This window comes from Salmo salar, chromosome ssa18 (genome assembly GCF_905237065.1).
Source record: "Salmo salar chromosome ssa18, Ssal_v3.1, whole genome shotgun sequence".
Taxonomy (NCBI): Eukaryota; Metazoa; Chordata; class Actinopteri; order Salmoniformes; family Salmonidae; genus Salmo; species Salmo salar.
This window is the reverse complement of record NC_059459.1, coordinates 69828141-69845108: the sequence shown is the minus strand read 5'-3', so window position 1 is coordinate 69845108 and position 16968 is coordinate 69828141. Positions and strand designations below refer to the sequence as shown.

At 40.5% G+C, this 16968-nt stretch overlaps 1 protein-coding gene across 18 annotated transcripts in view; it reads left to right on the top strand.

The window, feature by feature from the left end:
- LOC106577870 (immunoglobulin superfamily member 1) overlaps positions 1–16968 on the top strand; it is a 120121-nt gene that overhangs the window by 48531 nt on the left and 54622 nt on the right. For 2 of the 18 annotated variants that reach the window (XM_045700475.1, XM_045700473.1), the window contains exon 1: positions 14842–15025. The exons of 15 other annotated variants lie outside the window; for them this stretch is intronic. In XM_045700475.1, the coding sequence (XP_045556431.1) occupies positions 14995–15025 (31 nt within the window). In that variant the 5' untranslated portion in view covers positions 14842–14994. Of the gene's footprint in view, positions 1–14841; positions 15026–16968 lie in introns of those variants that run through there. One more of the 18 variants, XM_045700477.1, reaches the window with a different exon arrangement.

Below are 16968 nucleotides of genomic sequence, written 5' to 3'. Positions count from 1 at the left end.
GTGATCTGTTACAGGTCCTTGAGGGATACAAAACAGTGTGTGGTGATATGTTACAGGTCCTTGAGGGATAAATAACAGTGTGTGGTGATATGTTGCAGGTCCTTGAGGGATACATAACATTGTGTGGTGATACGTTACAGGTCCTTGAGGGATAAATAACAGTGTGTGGTGATCTGTTACAGGTCCTTGAGGGAGATGGAGGGACACACCTTCAGAGGAGGAGCAGGAGAGACCTGGGAATATGTATCATTCAGACATAATTATGCACGTGCGCACACACACACACACGCAAGCATACCGACACCAGCGGATTCTCACAGATACACACATATAAAGGATATATATATATATATATATATATATATATATTTGATTTAATATTGGTTTAACTGTGTATAACTGCAACAGGTTTTTAAACAATGATATGGTGTTATGATGATGTATCTTCTCTGCAGCTACAGCAATTGTATCTGTATTGCATTGTGTATTGAGTTGTTGTGTTGTAAATCTATTAACATGTATTGTCTTGGGTGTGTTACTTCTGTCACTCAGATGATAGAATACTACATTACACAGCCAAAAGTATGTGGACACACCTTCAAATAAGTGGATTCGGCTATTACAGCCACACCCATTGATGTCAGGTGTATAAAATTGCGCACAGTCATGCAATCTCCATTGACAAACATTGGCAGTAGAATGGCCCGTACTGATGAACTCAGTCACTTTCAACGTAGAACCGTTATAGGATGCCACCATTCCAACAAGTCAGTTCTTTAAAATGTCTGACCTGGTCAACTGCAAGTGCTGTTATTGTGAAGTGGGAACGTCTAGGAGCAACAACTGCTCGGCCGCGAAGTGGTAGGCCACACAAGCTCACAAATGAAATGGGTTTTCATGGATGAGCAGTCGCACACAAGCCTAAGATCACCATGTGCAATGCCAAGCATCAGCTGCAGTGGTGTAAAGCTCACCGCCATTGGACTCTGGAACAGTGGAAACGTGTTCTCTGGAGTGATGAATCACGCTTCACCATCTGGCAGTCAGATGGACGAATCTGTGTTTTGCGGATGCCAGGAGAACACCCTCTGTCCCTATGCATAGTGCCAACTGTAAAGTTTGGTAGAGAAGGAATAATGGTGTGGGGCTGTTTTTCTTGGTTCGGGCTAGGCCCCTCAGTTCCTGTGAAAGGAAATCTTAACGCTACAGGGAACAATGACAATCTAGACGAATCTGTGCTTCCAACTTGTGGCAATAGTTTGGGGAAGGCCCTTTCCTGTTTCAGCATGACAATGTTCCCGTGCACAAAGCGAGGTCTGTTCAGAAATGGTTTGTCGAGATTGGTGTGGAGGAACTTAACTGGCCTGCACAGAGCCCTGACCTCAACCTCATCAAACCCCTTTGGAATGAATTGGAACGCCGACTGCGAGCCAGGCCTAATCGCCCAACATCATTGCCCTTCCTCACTAATGCTCTTTTTATTTATTTTATTTTACCAGGTAAGTTGACTGAGAACACATAATTTACAGCAATGACCTGGGGAATAGTTTCAGGGCAGAGGAGGAGGATGAATGAGCTGGGGATGATTAGGTGGCTGTGATGGTATGAGGGCCAGACTGGGAATTTAGCCAGGACACCGGGGTTAACACCCCTACGATAAGTGCAATGGGATCTTTAATGACCTCAGAGAGTCAGGACACCCGTTTAACATCCCATCCAAAAGACAGCACCCTACACAGGGCAGTGTGTGTGCCCTAGGGCATTGGGATATTTTCTAGACCAGAGGATAGAGTGCCTCCTACTGGCCCTCCAACACACCTTCCAGCAGCATCTGGTCTCCCATCAATGGACTGACCAGGACCAACCCTGCTTAGCTTCAGAAGTAGGCCAGCAGTGGGATGCAGGGTGGTATGCTGCTGCTGCTATTGTGGCTGATTGGAAGCAATTCCCCGCAGCAATTTTCCAACATCTAGTGGAAAGATATCCCATTAAAGTGGAGGCACTTTGTTTACATCCCTGTTAGTGAACATTTCTCCTTTGCCAATATAATCCATACACCTGACAGGTGTTAAACAGCATGATCATTACACAGGTGGTGCTTGTGCTGGGGACAGTAAAATACCACTCTAAACGGTGCTATTTTGTCACACAACACAATGCCACAGATGTCTCAAGTTTTGAGGGAGCGTGTAACTGGCATGCTGACTGCAGGAATGTCCACCTGAGCTGTTGCTAGAGAATTTAATGTTTATTTTTCCACCATAAGTCGCCTCCAACGTTGTTTCTGAGAACCGTCCTCACAACTACGTGTAACCAGGACTTCCACATCCGGCTTCTTCACCTGTGGGATGGTCTGAGACAAGCCACCCGGTCTCAGGGAAACTTATCTGCTTGCTCATCGTCCTCACCAGGGTCTTGAACTGACTGCAATTTGATGTGGTAAACAACATCAGAGGCAATGCTCACCTTCGATAGCCACTGGCACGCTGGAGAAGTTTGCTCTTCACAGATTAATAACGGTTAAAGCTGTACTGGGTATGGCATCCTGTTTGTGAGCGATTTGCTTTTGTCAACGTTGTGAACAGAGTGCCCCATGGTGGCAGTGTTTTTTATTTTATATTATTTTTCATTATTGCTTTTTATGTACATTTATTTAACTAGGCAAGTCAGTTAAGAACAATTTCTAATTTACAATGAAAGCCTAGGATCAGTGGGTTAACTGCCTTGTTCTGGGGCATAATGACAGATTTTTACCTTGTCAGCATGGGGATTCACTGGCCCAACACTCTAACCGTTATGGTATAGGCAGGCAAAAGCTATGGACAACTAACACAATTGCATGATAATGCATGCCCCATGTCTCAAGGATCTGTACACATTTCCTGGAAGCTGAAAATGTCCCAGTTCTTCCATGGCCTGCATACTCACCAGACATGTCAGCCATTGAGCTTTCTTTGGGATGATCTGGAACGACGTCTACAACAGTGTTTTCCAGTTCCCGGCAATATCCAGCAACTTCGCACAGCCATTGAAGAGGAGTGGGACAACATTCCACAGGCCACAATCAATAGCCTAATCATCTCTGCCGCATGAGGCAAATTGTGGTCCCACCCGATACTGACTGGTTTTCTGATCCATGCCCCTACATTTTTAAAAGGTATCTGTGACCAACAGATGCATATCTACATTCCCAGTCATAGGAAATCCATAGATTAGGGCCTAATGAATTTATTTAATTTGACTAATTTCCTTATATGAACTGTAACTCAGTAAAATCTTTTAAATTGTTGCATGTTGAGTTTATATTTTAATTCAGTGTATTTGTATATTCATTTCACAGAATATTAGAATTATACACTTTTTTTAAAGACTACTTTTACAATATATTTGCTTTTGTAATTCACTTTTTTTTAAATCATCCCCAAAAGGGCATGAATGCACAAGTAAACGGTTATAGTCAACTCATCCATGCCACCTTCTTTCAGCCTTCCTTTCAGCCTAAAATAGTTTTTGGGCTCCCCAATGTGTGAGTTCAGGGGACAATCTGTGATTAGTACATACATTTTGGGAATCTTAAAGAATATAACTTGTAAATGCCTCATGAGCTTAGTTGCCAATTGAGATTTTCATAATTCATTTTTAAATAAAGGTGTTGAAATTGACATTTCTTCTCTGTTTTATGAAGTATTTCTGAAAACATCTAGACACAATAGACAAATGTTTCAGTGCTCAGAGTCCACTTTCACAGTATGTGAGAAACACCTCAAAACAAAGAGATCATGAAAGGTCAATAGGGGACATTTACTACAGTATATCAATTATCATGAATTAACCCCCAAAAATATAAAATAATTTTACAGTACAATTTCCAGTTTTACTCTTCCCATCCAGTTTAATAAATATGTTTGTCATACATTTGAACACAATGAAATGTCAGTGACAAAAACATATTTGATCATGACTAAATGCATGGGATGTGAGTCTATGTGGTATTTACAGGCCCAGCTCTGAAGGGGGCGCTAAAAGACCATGAACAATTAAGCTTCATGGCTTATCCTCAAAACCCACTTACTGGTTATAGTTTTGGATTGAATACTGTCTTCCTCATTGAGTCTCTGGTCTGTGGGAGTGACCTCACAACAGCTCTGCCTCTGATGTGTACACACACACACACACACACACACACACACACACACACACACACACACACACACACACACACACACACACACACACACGTCCCAGGAGAATGCTGGGTAAGAACAGTGGGGTGGTGAGGTGCATTGCAGAACTCATATTCAGTTCTTATTTTCCCCTCGGTTTTATTTGAATATTGTGGTAATATCAATGTACTGCAGTCATATTGATACCATCTCTAAAGGCAGTACCGAGACAGTTGGCTTGTCATGCTCATTAGAATGTACTGCAGGTAGGATTCTAGCTCGCTGTAGTTACAGTGTGAATTAACTTCAGAATGACAGCACAAAATGACAGCACATCTATTTGTGGGTGATACTGACAGTTGTGGAAGCAACTGTAGTTTTTGGTGAATCTATTCGTATAAATCGGTGACAGTGACACTATTCTCATATTTACATACTGTATCTGCAGCCTGTTGTCCAAGGCAGGTAAATTATGTGGTGAGGTGTATTCAGATGAGATATTATGTCATTTGATCCTTTTTCATGGTTTCAAAATGACAAAATATCAACCAGTGTGTATGAACTATGCAACTACTTATACCTCTACCACTACCACTACTACTACTGTATTACCTACAATGTCCTACAATACATTTTACAAATATCCTTATATCCCACTGTGTTATTCTAGCATGACTCAACAAAAAGAGAGATCAATGTGCATCAATGTGTTGTTGTCAGATACTGTAACAGATCTCTGTAATGTGTTGCATGGAGAAGACATGTTGAGCTCTAGAACCTTCTTACTGAAGAGTGTTTATTCTCAACAGTTCCGGGATGTCACGTGTCCTACTTACCTGAGTACACTCAAAACAACCTAATCATTACGAAACTTCTGTTTGATCAAACAAACCACAAGTAGCAAGTAAGCCATTCAATTTTTATATTTTCTTATTGCCCTCCATACAAAAACTCCTTGCTTGGTAAGCGAAAAATACTGAAAACACCACATGATGGAGAAGACAGATTTTTGGGACATTTATCCGTCTCGTTTCAACTCTTCCTCTCTGGTTTGTCTCAGTCTTGCTCTCTACATGTAGATAGGACAGGTTAAGCCTGATACAGAGGCTTTTCCTTTTGAGCTGTTGCCTGTGTATATTTTGTAAATCTAGGCTACTTACTTGATATTTTGTACTTCATGGCATCTTCGCCTACTCTCTCACAGAGAGTAGGTCCCTATTCCACATACGTTTGTCACCTTTTTGACCGTACAAAACAAAGGTTGGACCAGGTCAGTTGTTTGTGTGTGTGTGGGGCTTTTTGTGTTTATCAGAGAGATGAATGGCAATGTTATTTTCCTTTACCGTATACTGTAGTTTGCGTGTCATATTATTTCTCCTTTACATTTAATCTATCACTCTGATCACTACTTTCCCAGGTTATTCACTTGAACAGTTGACAGACCTACCTTGTTTGTACTGTAACGCTTCAACATTCACACACAGTTGATCTCCAAATAACTCCTAAACCAAATTATAAATGTCACATGTGCCATGAAGTCAAACCGTTGACACCTTTCCACCTTTCCTAGTGAAACTACAGATTCTACTGAAAATGTAAACATGACCGGGTATCATAAATTCAGTATGTTGTTATCCAAAAACTCCTTCCTCAGATCTTTTCCACCCACAGAAAGACCACAGTGTTGCTGTGTCCACTCCTTTTACAGAAAGAGGAAGTTGACTTGAGATAAACAGGACATGCTAATTTACTCTGTTTCTCTTTAAAGCATCTGTAGCTTTCTAATTCTGACAAAAGCCCCATTTGTGTCACAGCCACAGGAACTGTAGGGGACAGTGGACACTAACTTTGGAACGCTATGTCCCAATTGCAACTCTCAACTTGATGTAGAGTGCTATGTAGTAGGTAGTTTACTGTTAGCACACAGTTAGGCAACACACTAAGACAGGCCGAGGGCATGAGATGTGAAAAAACTACCCCAGCTCGCAGTCGGTTCAGTAGGCAAATAGTCTAGATACGCTGCTGACACTGTTTGCGAGATGCCGGACAAAAGGCTTTATTTTTAACCCTCCCTCGACTCCTGCCACGTCACCCAAGCAAACAAAAACAGTCCCTCAGAGAATGATCGCGTGCACAATTGGGAAATAGTCGCATATATATATGTTAGTTAGGTGGCTAGCTGCCGGCTGAGACTGAGCTTCAACTGTCTAATGAACAAGTCAACCACAAAACCCCTGAGAGGAGTTAGTTACTTAGCTTGCTGACTGTGGTTTTGAAATGCTCTCCTAAGCAGCAGTGTGACAGTGAGAGGTGAGAAGAGCTGTGTGTGTGTGTGTATGAAAGGAGGGGGTGGCTGAAGATGTCCATTTCCTTTGTGGGCAGTGGAACAAATTAGGTTAGCTAGCTAGGCCTGCTTCTATCTATCTATATATCTATCTATCTATCGAGAGAAAGCGTTTTTGACCATTCTTGATACACAAGGGAAACTGTTCAGCGTGAAAAACCCAGCAGCGTTAGAGTTTTTGAAACAAACTGGTGTGTCTGGCACTTACTACCAGACCCCTTTCGAAGGTACTTCAATCTTTAGTCTTGCCAGTTCACCCTCTGAATGGCACACATACACAACCCATGTATCAATTGTCTTAAGGCTTGAAAATCCTTCTTTAACCTGTCTTCTCCCCTTCATCTACACTGATTGAAGTGGATTTCACCTCGATTAAACTGTTCAGTCTATGTCATGGAAAGAGTAGGTGTCCTTAATGTTTTGTACACTCAGTGCATGTCTTTCTGTCTTTCTGTCTGTCTTTCAGTATCCATCTATCTGTGCATAGTGCAACATGAAACAAACATCTGCACATTCTGATGTCAAACCACAAGATCTCCTTTCTATTCTGGTTCCATCCTCTTTCCTCCAATAAAGAGCTGGGGTCATGTAGCTAATGTAGCCAACCATCAAAATATGTTCCTCAGAAAATAACAGTTACTGTTCTTTTGTTCAGTCTTTATACATTTCTGTAGAATCTTGTCTCTCTTTTTCTCTGTGTGATGTAATCAGACTCATCATACAGGAAGTAGAGGGGTTTGTCAGAAGAACTGTAGTTCGGAAATGGTCAGTGGGACAGAATGGAGAACGCCTTGCTCTGTGTGCTACACTGTAAGTACTGTCGATGTATTATTGTCTGTACTGTAATGACTTTCTTTGTTTTTGTTGAATCTACTGTGGACACTGTGGTGAAGATGATGGTAGATATTCATTTATCTGATCAAGCCTCCATCTCTATGTTTCATCCTCTTTGTCTCTGTCACTGCTTTTCCTTTCTCAGTCATAATTTATTTTAAGAAATAGGTGATTCAATTGAAATAGGTGATTGATACACTATTTATATTGAGTCATTCATGATGTATGTGTCAGTATTTGGTTGTGTTTGTATGCTCTGTATAGAAAAGTAAAACAAATGTGTTTTATTTGTCTCATAATACTGTAACAAGTATAAGGTAATGGTAGTGTGTTGATTGTGTCTGTGTATTGTGTCTATGTTCTGACCATCCAGCCCAACAGCACTCTGTACCCTGGAGAGACAGTTACTCTTTGTAAAAATTCCCTGTCTTATGTCAGTTAGGATCACCACTTTATTTTAAGAAGGTGAAATGTCAGAATAATAGTAGAGATAATGATTTATTTCAACTTTTATTTATTTTATCACATTCCCAGCATGTCAGAAGTTTACATACACTCAATTAGTATTTGGTAGGATTCCTTTTAAATTGTTTAACTTGGATCAAACGTTTCGGGTAGCCTTCCGCAAGCTTCCCACAATAAGTTGAGTGAATTTTGGCCCATTCCTCCTGACAGAGCTGGTGTAACCGAGTCAGGTTTGTAGGCCTCCTTGCTCGCACACGATTTTTCAGTTCTGCCCACAAATCTTTGATAGGATTGAGGTCAGGGCATTTTGATGGCCATTCCAATACCTTGACTTTGTTGTCCTTAAGCCATTTTGCCACAACTTTGGAAGTATGCTTGGGGTCATTGTCCATTTGGAAGACCTATTTTCGACCAAGCTTTAACTTCCTGACTGATGTCTTGAGATGTTGCTTCAATATATCCACATAATTTTCCTGCCTCATGATGCAATCTATTTTGTGAAGTGCACCAGTCCCTCCTGCAGCAAAGCACCCCCACAACATGACGCTGCCACCCCGTGCTTCATAGTTGGGATGGTGTTCTTCGGCTTGCAAGCCTCCCCTTTTTCCTCCAAACATAACGATGGTCATTATGGCCAAACAGTTCTTTTTTTGTTTCATCAGACCAGAGGAGATTTCTCCATGTGCAGTTGCAAACCATAGTCTGGCTTTTTTATGGCGGTTTTGGAGCAGTGGCTTCTTACTTGCTGAGCGGCCTTTCAGGTCATGTCGATATAGGACTCATTTTACTGTGGATATAGATACTTTTGTACCTGTTTTCTTTGCTGTTGTACTGGGATTGATTTGCACTTTTCGCACCAAAGTATGTTCATCTCTAAAAGACAGAACGCATCATCTTCCTGAGCAGTATGACGGCTGCGCGATCCCATGGTGTTTATACTTGCGTACTATTATTTGTACAGATGAAGGTGGTAACTCCAAGCATTTGGAAATTGCTCCCAAGGATGAACCAGACCTGTGGAGGTCTACAATTTTTTTCTGAGGTCTTGGCCGATTTATTTTGATTTCCCATGATGTCAAGCAAAGAGGCACTGAGTTTGAAGGTAGGCCTTGAAATACATCCACAGGTACACCTCCAATTGATTCAAATGATGTCAATTAGCCTATCAGCCATGACATCATTTTCTGGAATTTTCCAAGCTGTTTAAAGGCACAGTCAACTTAGTGTATGTAAACTTCTGACCCGCTGGATATAGTGAATTATAAGTGAAATAATCTGTCTGTAAACAATTGTAGGAAAAATGACTTGTCATGCACAAAGTAGATGTCCTAACCGACATGCCAAAACTATAGTTTGTTAACAAGAAATTTGTGGAGTGGTTGAAAAACGAGTTTTAATGACTCCAACCAAAGTGTATGTAAACTTCCGACTTCAACTGTATATTGGTCATATTGATCATGGATCCCGAGTGGCGCACAATGGGATTGCCTTGCAGTTCTCCAGCTGTATCCACAGAAAGCGCGCATGGTTCAAGGCATGAGGGCAGGGGGCATGGGATGGGCCGCAGAGCCACGCACAGAAGACGGACCTAGCCCATGGGATACCCCGCCACACTGGGTCGCACAGAGCAACACTTTAAGGGGCATTGCACTAATAATTGCACTGACAAGGGAAACGTTCCCGTTGTTTTTAATGCCGGTCTGCACGTTCAAACTAAAACAATGTAACTAATAATGGCATCTTTATGCTTTCGTTAATAAAATAATGATACAAATACTCTTTCAAAATGACAATGTTTATTTGGTTATGGATCGATAATGAATTACTATGGGAATAAATATCACTAAATTACAGAACTATTTAAACAAAGAAGGTAAACAAATTGTTGCTTACTGGAAAATACTCTTTCAAACACACACGGTCATGTTGTACAGCGTCATTATGGCTATTAGCAGGTAGCTGGACAATAAACTTGCCTAGAAGGAGGGTAGGGGGAGAATTCTATCGTCATATGTATTTCTTAGTTAGGTTGGCTGTATCACAACCGGCCGTGATTGCTGCCTGCCATCCAGGACCTCTACACCAGGCGGTGTCAGAGGAAGGCCCTAAAAATTGTCAAAGACCCCAGCCACCCCAGTCATAGACTGTTCTCTCTACTACCGTATGGCAAGTGGTACCGGAGTGCTAAGTCTAGGACAAAAAAGCTTCTCAACAGTTTTTACCCCCAAGCCATAAGACTCCTGAACAGGTAATCAAATGGCTACCCGGACTATTTGCATTGTGTGCCACCCCCAACCCCTCTTTTACGCTGCTGCTACTCTCTGTTTATCATATATGCATAGTCACTTCAACTATATGTTCATGTACATACTACCTCAATTGGCTCGACCAACCAGTGCTCCCGCACACTGGCTAACCGGGCTATCTGCATTGTGTCCCGCCACCCACCACCCGCCAACCCCTCTTTTACGCTACTGCTACTCTCTGATCGTCATATATGCATAGTCAATTTAACCATATGTACATACTACCTCAATAAGCCTGACTAACCGGTGTCTGTATATAGCCTCGCTACTGCTTTTTTCAACTATCATTTTACTGTTGTTTTTATTTCTTTACTTACCTATTGTTCACCTAATACCTTTATTTTGCACTATTGGTTAGAGCCTGTAAGTAAGCATTTCACTGTATTGTCTACACCTGTTGTATTCAGTGCACGTGACAAACTTTGATTTGATTTGATTGGTTGCAATTTCACTTTAATCCACCAGAAAAGACAAAACAAATAATACAACAAAAAGTATTATTGTTATTATTACGTATCACATCCGACCATGATTGGGAGTCCCATAGGGCGGCGCACAATTGGCCCAGCGTTTCTCTCCATCTAAAAACAGAAAATAATGTTTTGGCCTTTCCAAATACTATTTTGGTCTTTATTCAGATTACAATCGATCATTTTTGTTTTTTTGAAAATGAAATAACCTCCAAAATATCGTTATATATTATCAAGTTGATGGCACAGTCATATACTGTAGCGGCACCTACATAAAGCTGAGTGACTCAGTCATTCATGGCTTTGGATGAAAATAAATAACTACCAACATTCTTTCTGATAGTCTTTAATAAAGAAATGTTTTGATTATCCTGACCTGGACACCATATAAAGTATTATAATAGCCCATTAGCCCATTATTAGCAGGATAATATATCTTTACCAACACCTCTCTGTATTTTCATACTTTGTGGATGGGGCCTCCCCAGTGGCCCAGCTGTCTAAGTCACCGCAAAATGCGTTTCTACAGATACCCGTGCCGGCCTTTACCGGGAGACCCATGAGGCAGCTTTTGGTTTTAATTTAGAATCCTCCAATCCTCTATATGTAATTATTGGTTGAGAGTCACGTCATATTTTTCGATATACTGTAGGCCTACCGTAGGCAACACGAGTCTCACTAGTGTTGAGTAATGTGTTGTTAAAAGTGGTGTGTATTATTTATAAAAATGTATTGACAAAGGATTTGAAGCAATAGCCTACATCTATTTTAGCATCGTTTTGATCTTCTCTGAGACAAGCATGGGGACAGGTCTTGATAAATCAATGAGATTTTATTTTCACTGAATCTCTGTTTGGGTATTGGTTAGACTACAATTATACAATTAGGATGTAGAAATGTTATGCTCATAGTGAAACCTTTATTTAACTAGGCAAGTCAGTTAAGAAAAAAATATTATTTACAAGGACAGCCTATTTCTTCCTCCCCATCAGGGTATTGAACCACCGTCTCCCGCGTGCCCGCACGACACAGGATTCTTTAGCAAAATAGTCCAGTACTGTAGCCTAGTCCCGACGTCACTTTGTACAGCAGCATATTTTCCGTTCCATCCTAATGGAAACCCAAAGGGTTTTTAGTTTTTCTTGGAATACAAACACCATAATATTAATCAAATTAATTTAGCAAAATTTCTTAAAATCAGTCTCATATACTATGTTCTCACAAAAAAAGGTTTTAAATTCTCTAGTACAGCCACTATTGAAGGCTATCACATGCTTCATACAGATGCCCTCTCGTGGTCAAACTAGGATTAACTAGCATTAATGGTACCAGTGGTTGGCACTTAAATAACGTGCCATAGAATTCTGCGGCACCACGCAAGCTGTGCCGCAGTACACTGCAACTTTTAAAGGAAAAACCACTTTATGTTTACCGATCGTTGCAGCTGATCGCTGCAGCTGTCCACAGCCCATCTGTAAATAGCCCATCCAACCAACTACCTACCCCATATATTTCTTTTTTCTTTTTTCTTCTCTTTTGTACACCAGTATTTCTACTTGCACATCCTCATCTGCACATCTATTGCTCCAGTGTTAATTGCTGAATTGTAATTACTTCGCCATTATGGCCTATTTATTGCCTTACCTCCCTATTTCATTTGCACACACTGTATACAGATTTTCTATTGTGTTATTGGCTGTACGTTTGTTTATCCCATGTGTAACTCTGTGTTGTTGTTTTGTCACAGAAGTACTCGTTGAACATCTCATTCCAAAATCATGGGAATTAATATGGAGTTGGTCCCCACCTTTGCTTCCAACGTTGAGGTCAGGGCTCTGTGCAGGCCAGTCAAGTTCGTCCACACCGATCTCCACAAACCATTTCTGTATGGACCTCGCTTTGTGCACGGGGCATTGTCATGTTGAAACAGCAAAGGTCCTTCCCCAAACTGTTGCCACAAAGATGGAAGCACAGAATTGTCTACAATGTCATTTTATAATGTAATGTGGCATTAAGATTTCTCTTCACTGGAACTAAAGGGCCTAGCCAGAACAATGAAAATCAGCCCCCGACCATTATTCCTCCTCCACCAAACTTTACAGTTGGCACTATGCATTCGGGGAGGTAGTGTTCTCTATCATCCAGAATCCAGAATTTCCCATCGGACAGCCAGATGGTGAAGTGTGATTCATCCCGCCAGAGAACTTGTTTCAACTGCTTCAGAGTCCAATGGCGGCATTGTAATTTTGTTTTTCTTGAAATATTAGACTTACCTCCCTTTATTTCAGTCTTTTAATTAAACAAGAGCATAGTGTCTCTTTTTACATGCAGGTGGATATAAACTATACGTGAATCGTTTCCGTTTTTAATTAGAATTTTAAAGACTAAAGATGTGTTTATACTTGGTTGTTCAACCTACTGTAACAGTTAAGATGGGACACGTAACTATAGTTTGTTATTAAAAATGTATCTTTACATAATGCAGCTTTAATGCTTATTTTTATATTAAGGATAGAATCAGCAAAATTATGTTGCCACGAGTAGCACTGCAGATATTGAGATGAGCGAGATGCAAGACTTCACTCTCACACAGGCACACACAGTATCTGCACATATGCACAGGTTCACTTCACGGTGTTCACAGTGTCATAGCCACAGGATCAAAACAGAGGAGAAGTTGAGTCTCATGCTTCAATGCTCTTAGTTGTTATGGAAATTGAACCACTATGCAGTTTACTTTCTAAATCTACGTCATATCGCTGAGTCTACCAGCTCCACAAACTCCACAAACTTTTGACTTATAATAATTTTGAAATACCGTCTAAGTATTTTGTAAAACATTTTCAACATGTAAGTCTTTTGTAAAATAATTTCAGAAGTTGTTATAGGAGCCAGATGAGTGTACCACCATGGAACTTAAAACGGAGAAGGTGTGTTATATTTTGTTTGAATTCTCATATAGCAAATAAAAAGTGATGATTCACCTCATCATTGTATTGCTTTGAAATATAACTTGATTTAAGGACATATTAATTTGACTCTGTTTTTCTCAGTTGAAACATCTTATTATGTAAAGCAACACTTTCTAACAAAATCTCTATGCACCATAGTGCTGTCAGTCTTCTGTAAACCACACTCAGATTGACTTCTACTGATATGAACCCATACAGAAGTGTTCCATGTCTGTACTATTATGATGAGATAGAGAGAGGAAGGAATAAGAGGGCAGACCCAGTAGACTGAGGGCTTATGCTGTTGCTATGTGACCAATGACCATATTAGTTTCTATATTGTGATCCACTAGAATGTGGAGTAGTTACAGGCCTGTCCCTGAAGGCGGCGATAAGAAACCCCAGATGTTTACCTTGCTATACCCACTAAAGGAGAAGTCTGACTGCTTTTCCCTTGTAACCTTTCTCTCTCTATTTATGTTAGCTCCTTCACATGTTGTACGTGTGTCACACACTACACTCTACAAAAATACACTTTCATATACTTAGAGGTAAACTGTTGGAATAAAGTGGAAAATTCTAAAATGTTTTGATTCATGTACCCAGTTACAGCTTTGAAACTCCTCCTTTCTCTCGTCTGTGGTAATGCATGTGCATGCCTCTGAAGCACACACACACACACACACACACACACACACACACACACACACACACACACACACACACACACACACACACACACACACACACCACACTAACGCACACACACATGAAAAATACATGAACAATTATCCTGATACACATCACATTAACAACACAATAACAAATACATATCTATGTAGACCATTTTTAACTAAATGTGTCCCTCAGGACCATCTGAGTAATGAGTGAGTTAGCTAGCTGACTGTGGTTTTGACACATGCTATTACTGAGCAGTAGTGTGTGTGTGAAGAGAGAGGGTGAGGAGAGGGAAAGAGGTGGGGGTGAAGATGTCTATTTGGGCTCAGTGGAACAACTGAGGTTAGCACCCTAGGCTTGAAGGGAGGCCTATAGTCAGTATCTATCTATCTATCTATCTATCTATCTATCTATCTATCTATCTATCTATCTATCTGTGCGTTGTGGGTGGAATGATGAAACAACCATCTGCACATTCTGATATCAAATCACAAGCTCTGATCTCATCTCAGGTATCTATTCTCATTTCATCCTCCTTCTATACAGTAAAGAGGAAGGAACCAGTGTGAGGTCATGTAGCTAATCACAAGACGTTGGTCGGAAAATAAACTCACCAGTAACTGTTACTCTTTTTTTTCACAGTCTTCGTACATTTCTGTAGAATGCTTCTCTCTATTTCTCTGTGTGACGGTAAAGAGGCGTGAACTAATCCATCTGTCATCATATAGGAAGTAGAGGGGTTCGTCAGAAGAACTGTAGTTCAGAGATCATCGTCAGGACAGAATGGAGCACACCTTGCTCTGTGTGTTACTCTGTAAGTACTGAGTTAGTGTGTTTGTGTATGAACACTAATTACCTGATTTACTAAGCCTTTGATGGAAAAAAGGAATAAGACAATCACGCAAATTAAGACAGTTTCATGTTTTAGCTTTTTAGTGTGTTTTATACCTTATTGATAAAACAGTGCAAATACTTATTAGTAAATTACACTAAAGTTGGATAGCAGCAAATATGGTGTAGGTCTAAAGATGTAGGATCTTAATTTGATCACTCTTTTGTTGCTAAGAATTGTCGTTAACCACAGGAAATGCAGATGAGCTTTGTGATTTACATGAATTAACTGAAAACCAACACATGGTTATATTAACTGTATTGCACTTTTCATGTCGCCTACTTTTGGCCTGCTAATAGCCTAACCACCAATCAAGCAACATTTTGGACTAAATGTTTAAATCCGGAGGCTGCAGGATTATTTTGCTGTGACAGTATAGTTTAAATTAAGATCATATATCTGTATATGAGGTGGAGATGAATGACCACCCTACATTGAAGTAGCATCTCTATGAGAACCTTGTATAGCAGATGGTGTGGTGTTGTGGTGTGCATTTAACCAGGTCACCACTCAGGAACTAAAGAGTAGTGCTAACTCAGTGGTTGCTGAATGTGCTGTCAATGACAATGAATGCAGAATGCTATATTTGTTGGATGTGTTCTAGTATCAAGTTGTGATTTTTGTAAATGGTTGAGAGTTCCATCACTACAGTTATAGTAAACTGTACTAAGAGATTATTGAGTGTTGTAATGCTTGGCTGCAAGCATAGGTATGCTTGGCTGCAAGCATACCTCATGGTGCTGTGGTCAAAGAGACTATCAAGACTGAAGACTGACAATGCTATTCATAAGGTTGTCTTCAGCTAACGTGGTACTATCTAGCTAGGCTATTAGCCAACTAGGTGAACACTAGCTAGCTAACACCAAAAGCTCATGGCTAATCATCAAATTGCACACGGAAAACCCAGTTAAGCAATTCTTTTTTCCCCAAAGTTATTATGGGCCCCTGTACCCCATGGAAAACAAACATTCTCAGGCAGCTCTCAATCAAAACCAGTGAGCTTTGTAAGGTTTTACTGAGTACCGGCCTATGCTGAGCTTAAGCTACACTTCTAGTCCTCACGGCTAATGAAAGCTAGCTAACCACCATCTGGGTTTAGCTATTTTAGCTCTTGTATTAAGTTAGCCTTGCATTGAGTTGCTTTGTGCCTACTAACTGAACCAACCCCACTTTGTGGGATTCGGTCCACGTGAGTTATTTTGCTTCAAGTGCTTGTTTGATGTCACCTCTTAGACGCCACTACCTCTGGTGAGCACGAGTCACTTGGCACCTGATGCACACTAATTACTGTCTACTATTACCAGTCGCGATATAAGCATGTACATTTTTCAGATTTTGCAGTTCCGAGTTAACAGTTGCTTTGATCAAGGCACAAATCATGCTTCATTGACAGCATTGCCAATGTTGATTGTTTATAATTTTAAACTAGGAAAATAGACCCCTAATCTTAGACTTGGGACCACACAGCCACTCCCCTGAATAGCAGGCTAATGATTGCTTTGCAATGCTTGCAGTTAGCCACTGATTCCTTCCAAACCACTCATTGTTGAATTTGCGATTTCCAACTTGTTGTGTTATGTTTATCTCCAACGGCCGATGAGCACCGATAAGTTTTATCTATAATTTCTCTTCATTATTTGTCTTCATATGACAAGGATTAAAAAGGATTTGCCATGTGGTGGCTAATTTCCGCATTACCAAATGAGGAGTTACAAACACACCAGTTCGAGTTAAACTACATCTTTAATACTTAAGATACTTTTGCAAAAGTTCTTGACCCCCAATAATGCATTCTCTCGAATGAATCATTTAATGAGGTACTTGCAGAATGGCTCAGGGATCTTTTATAGCAACGATACAGCCCC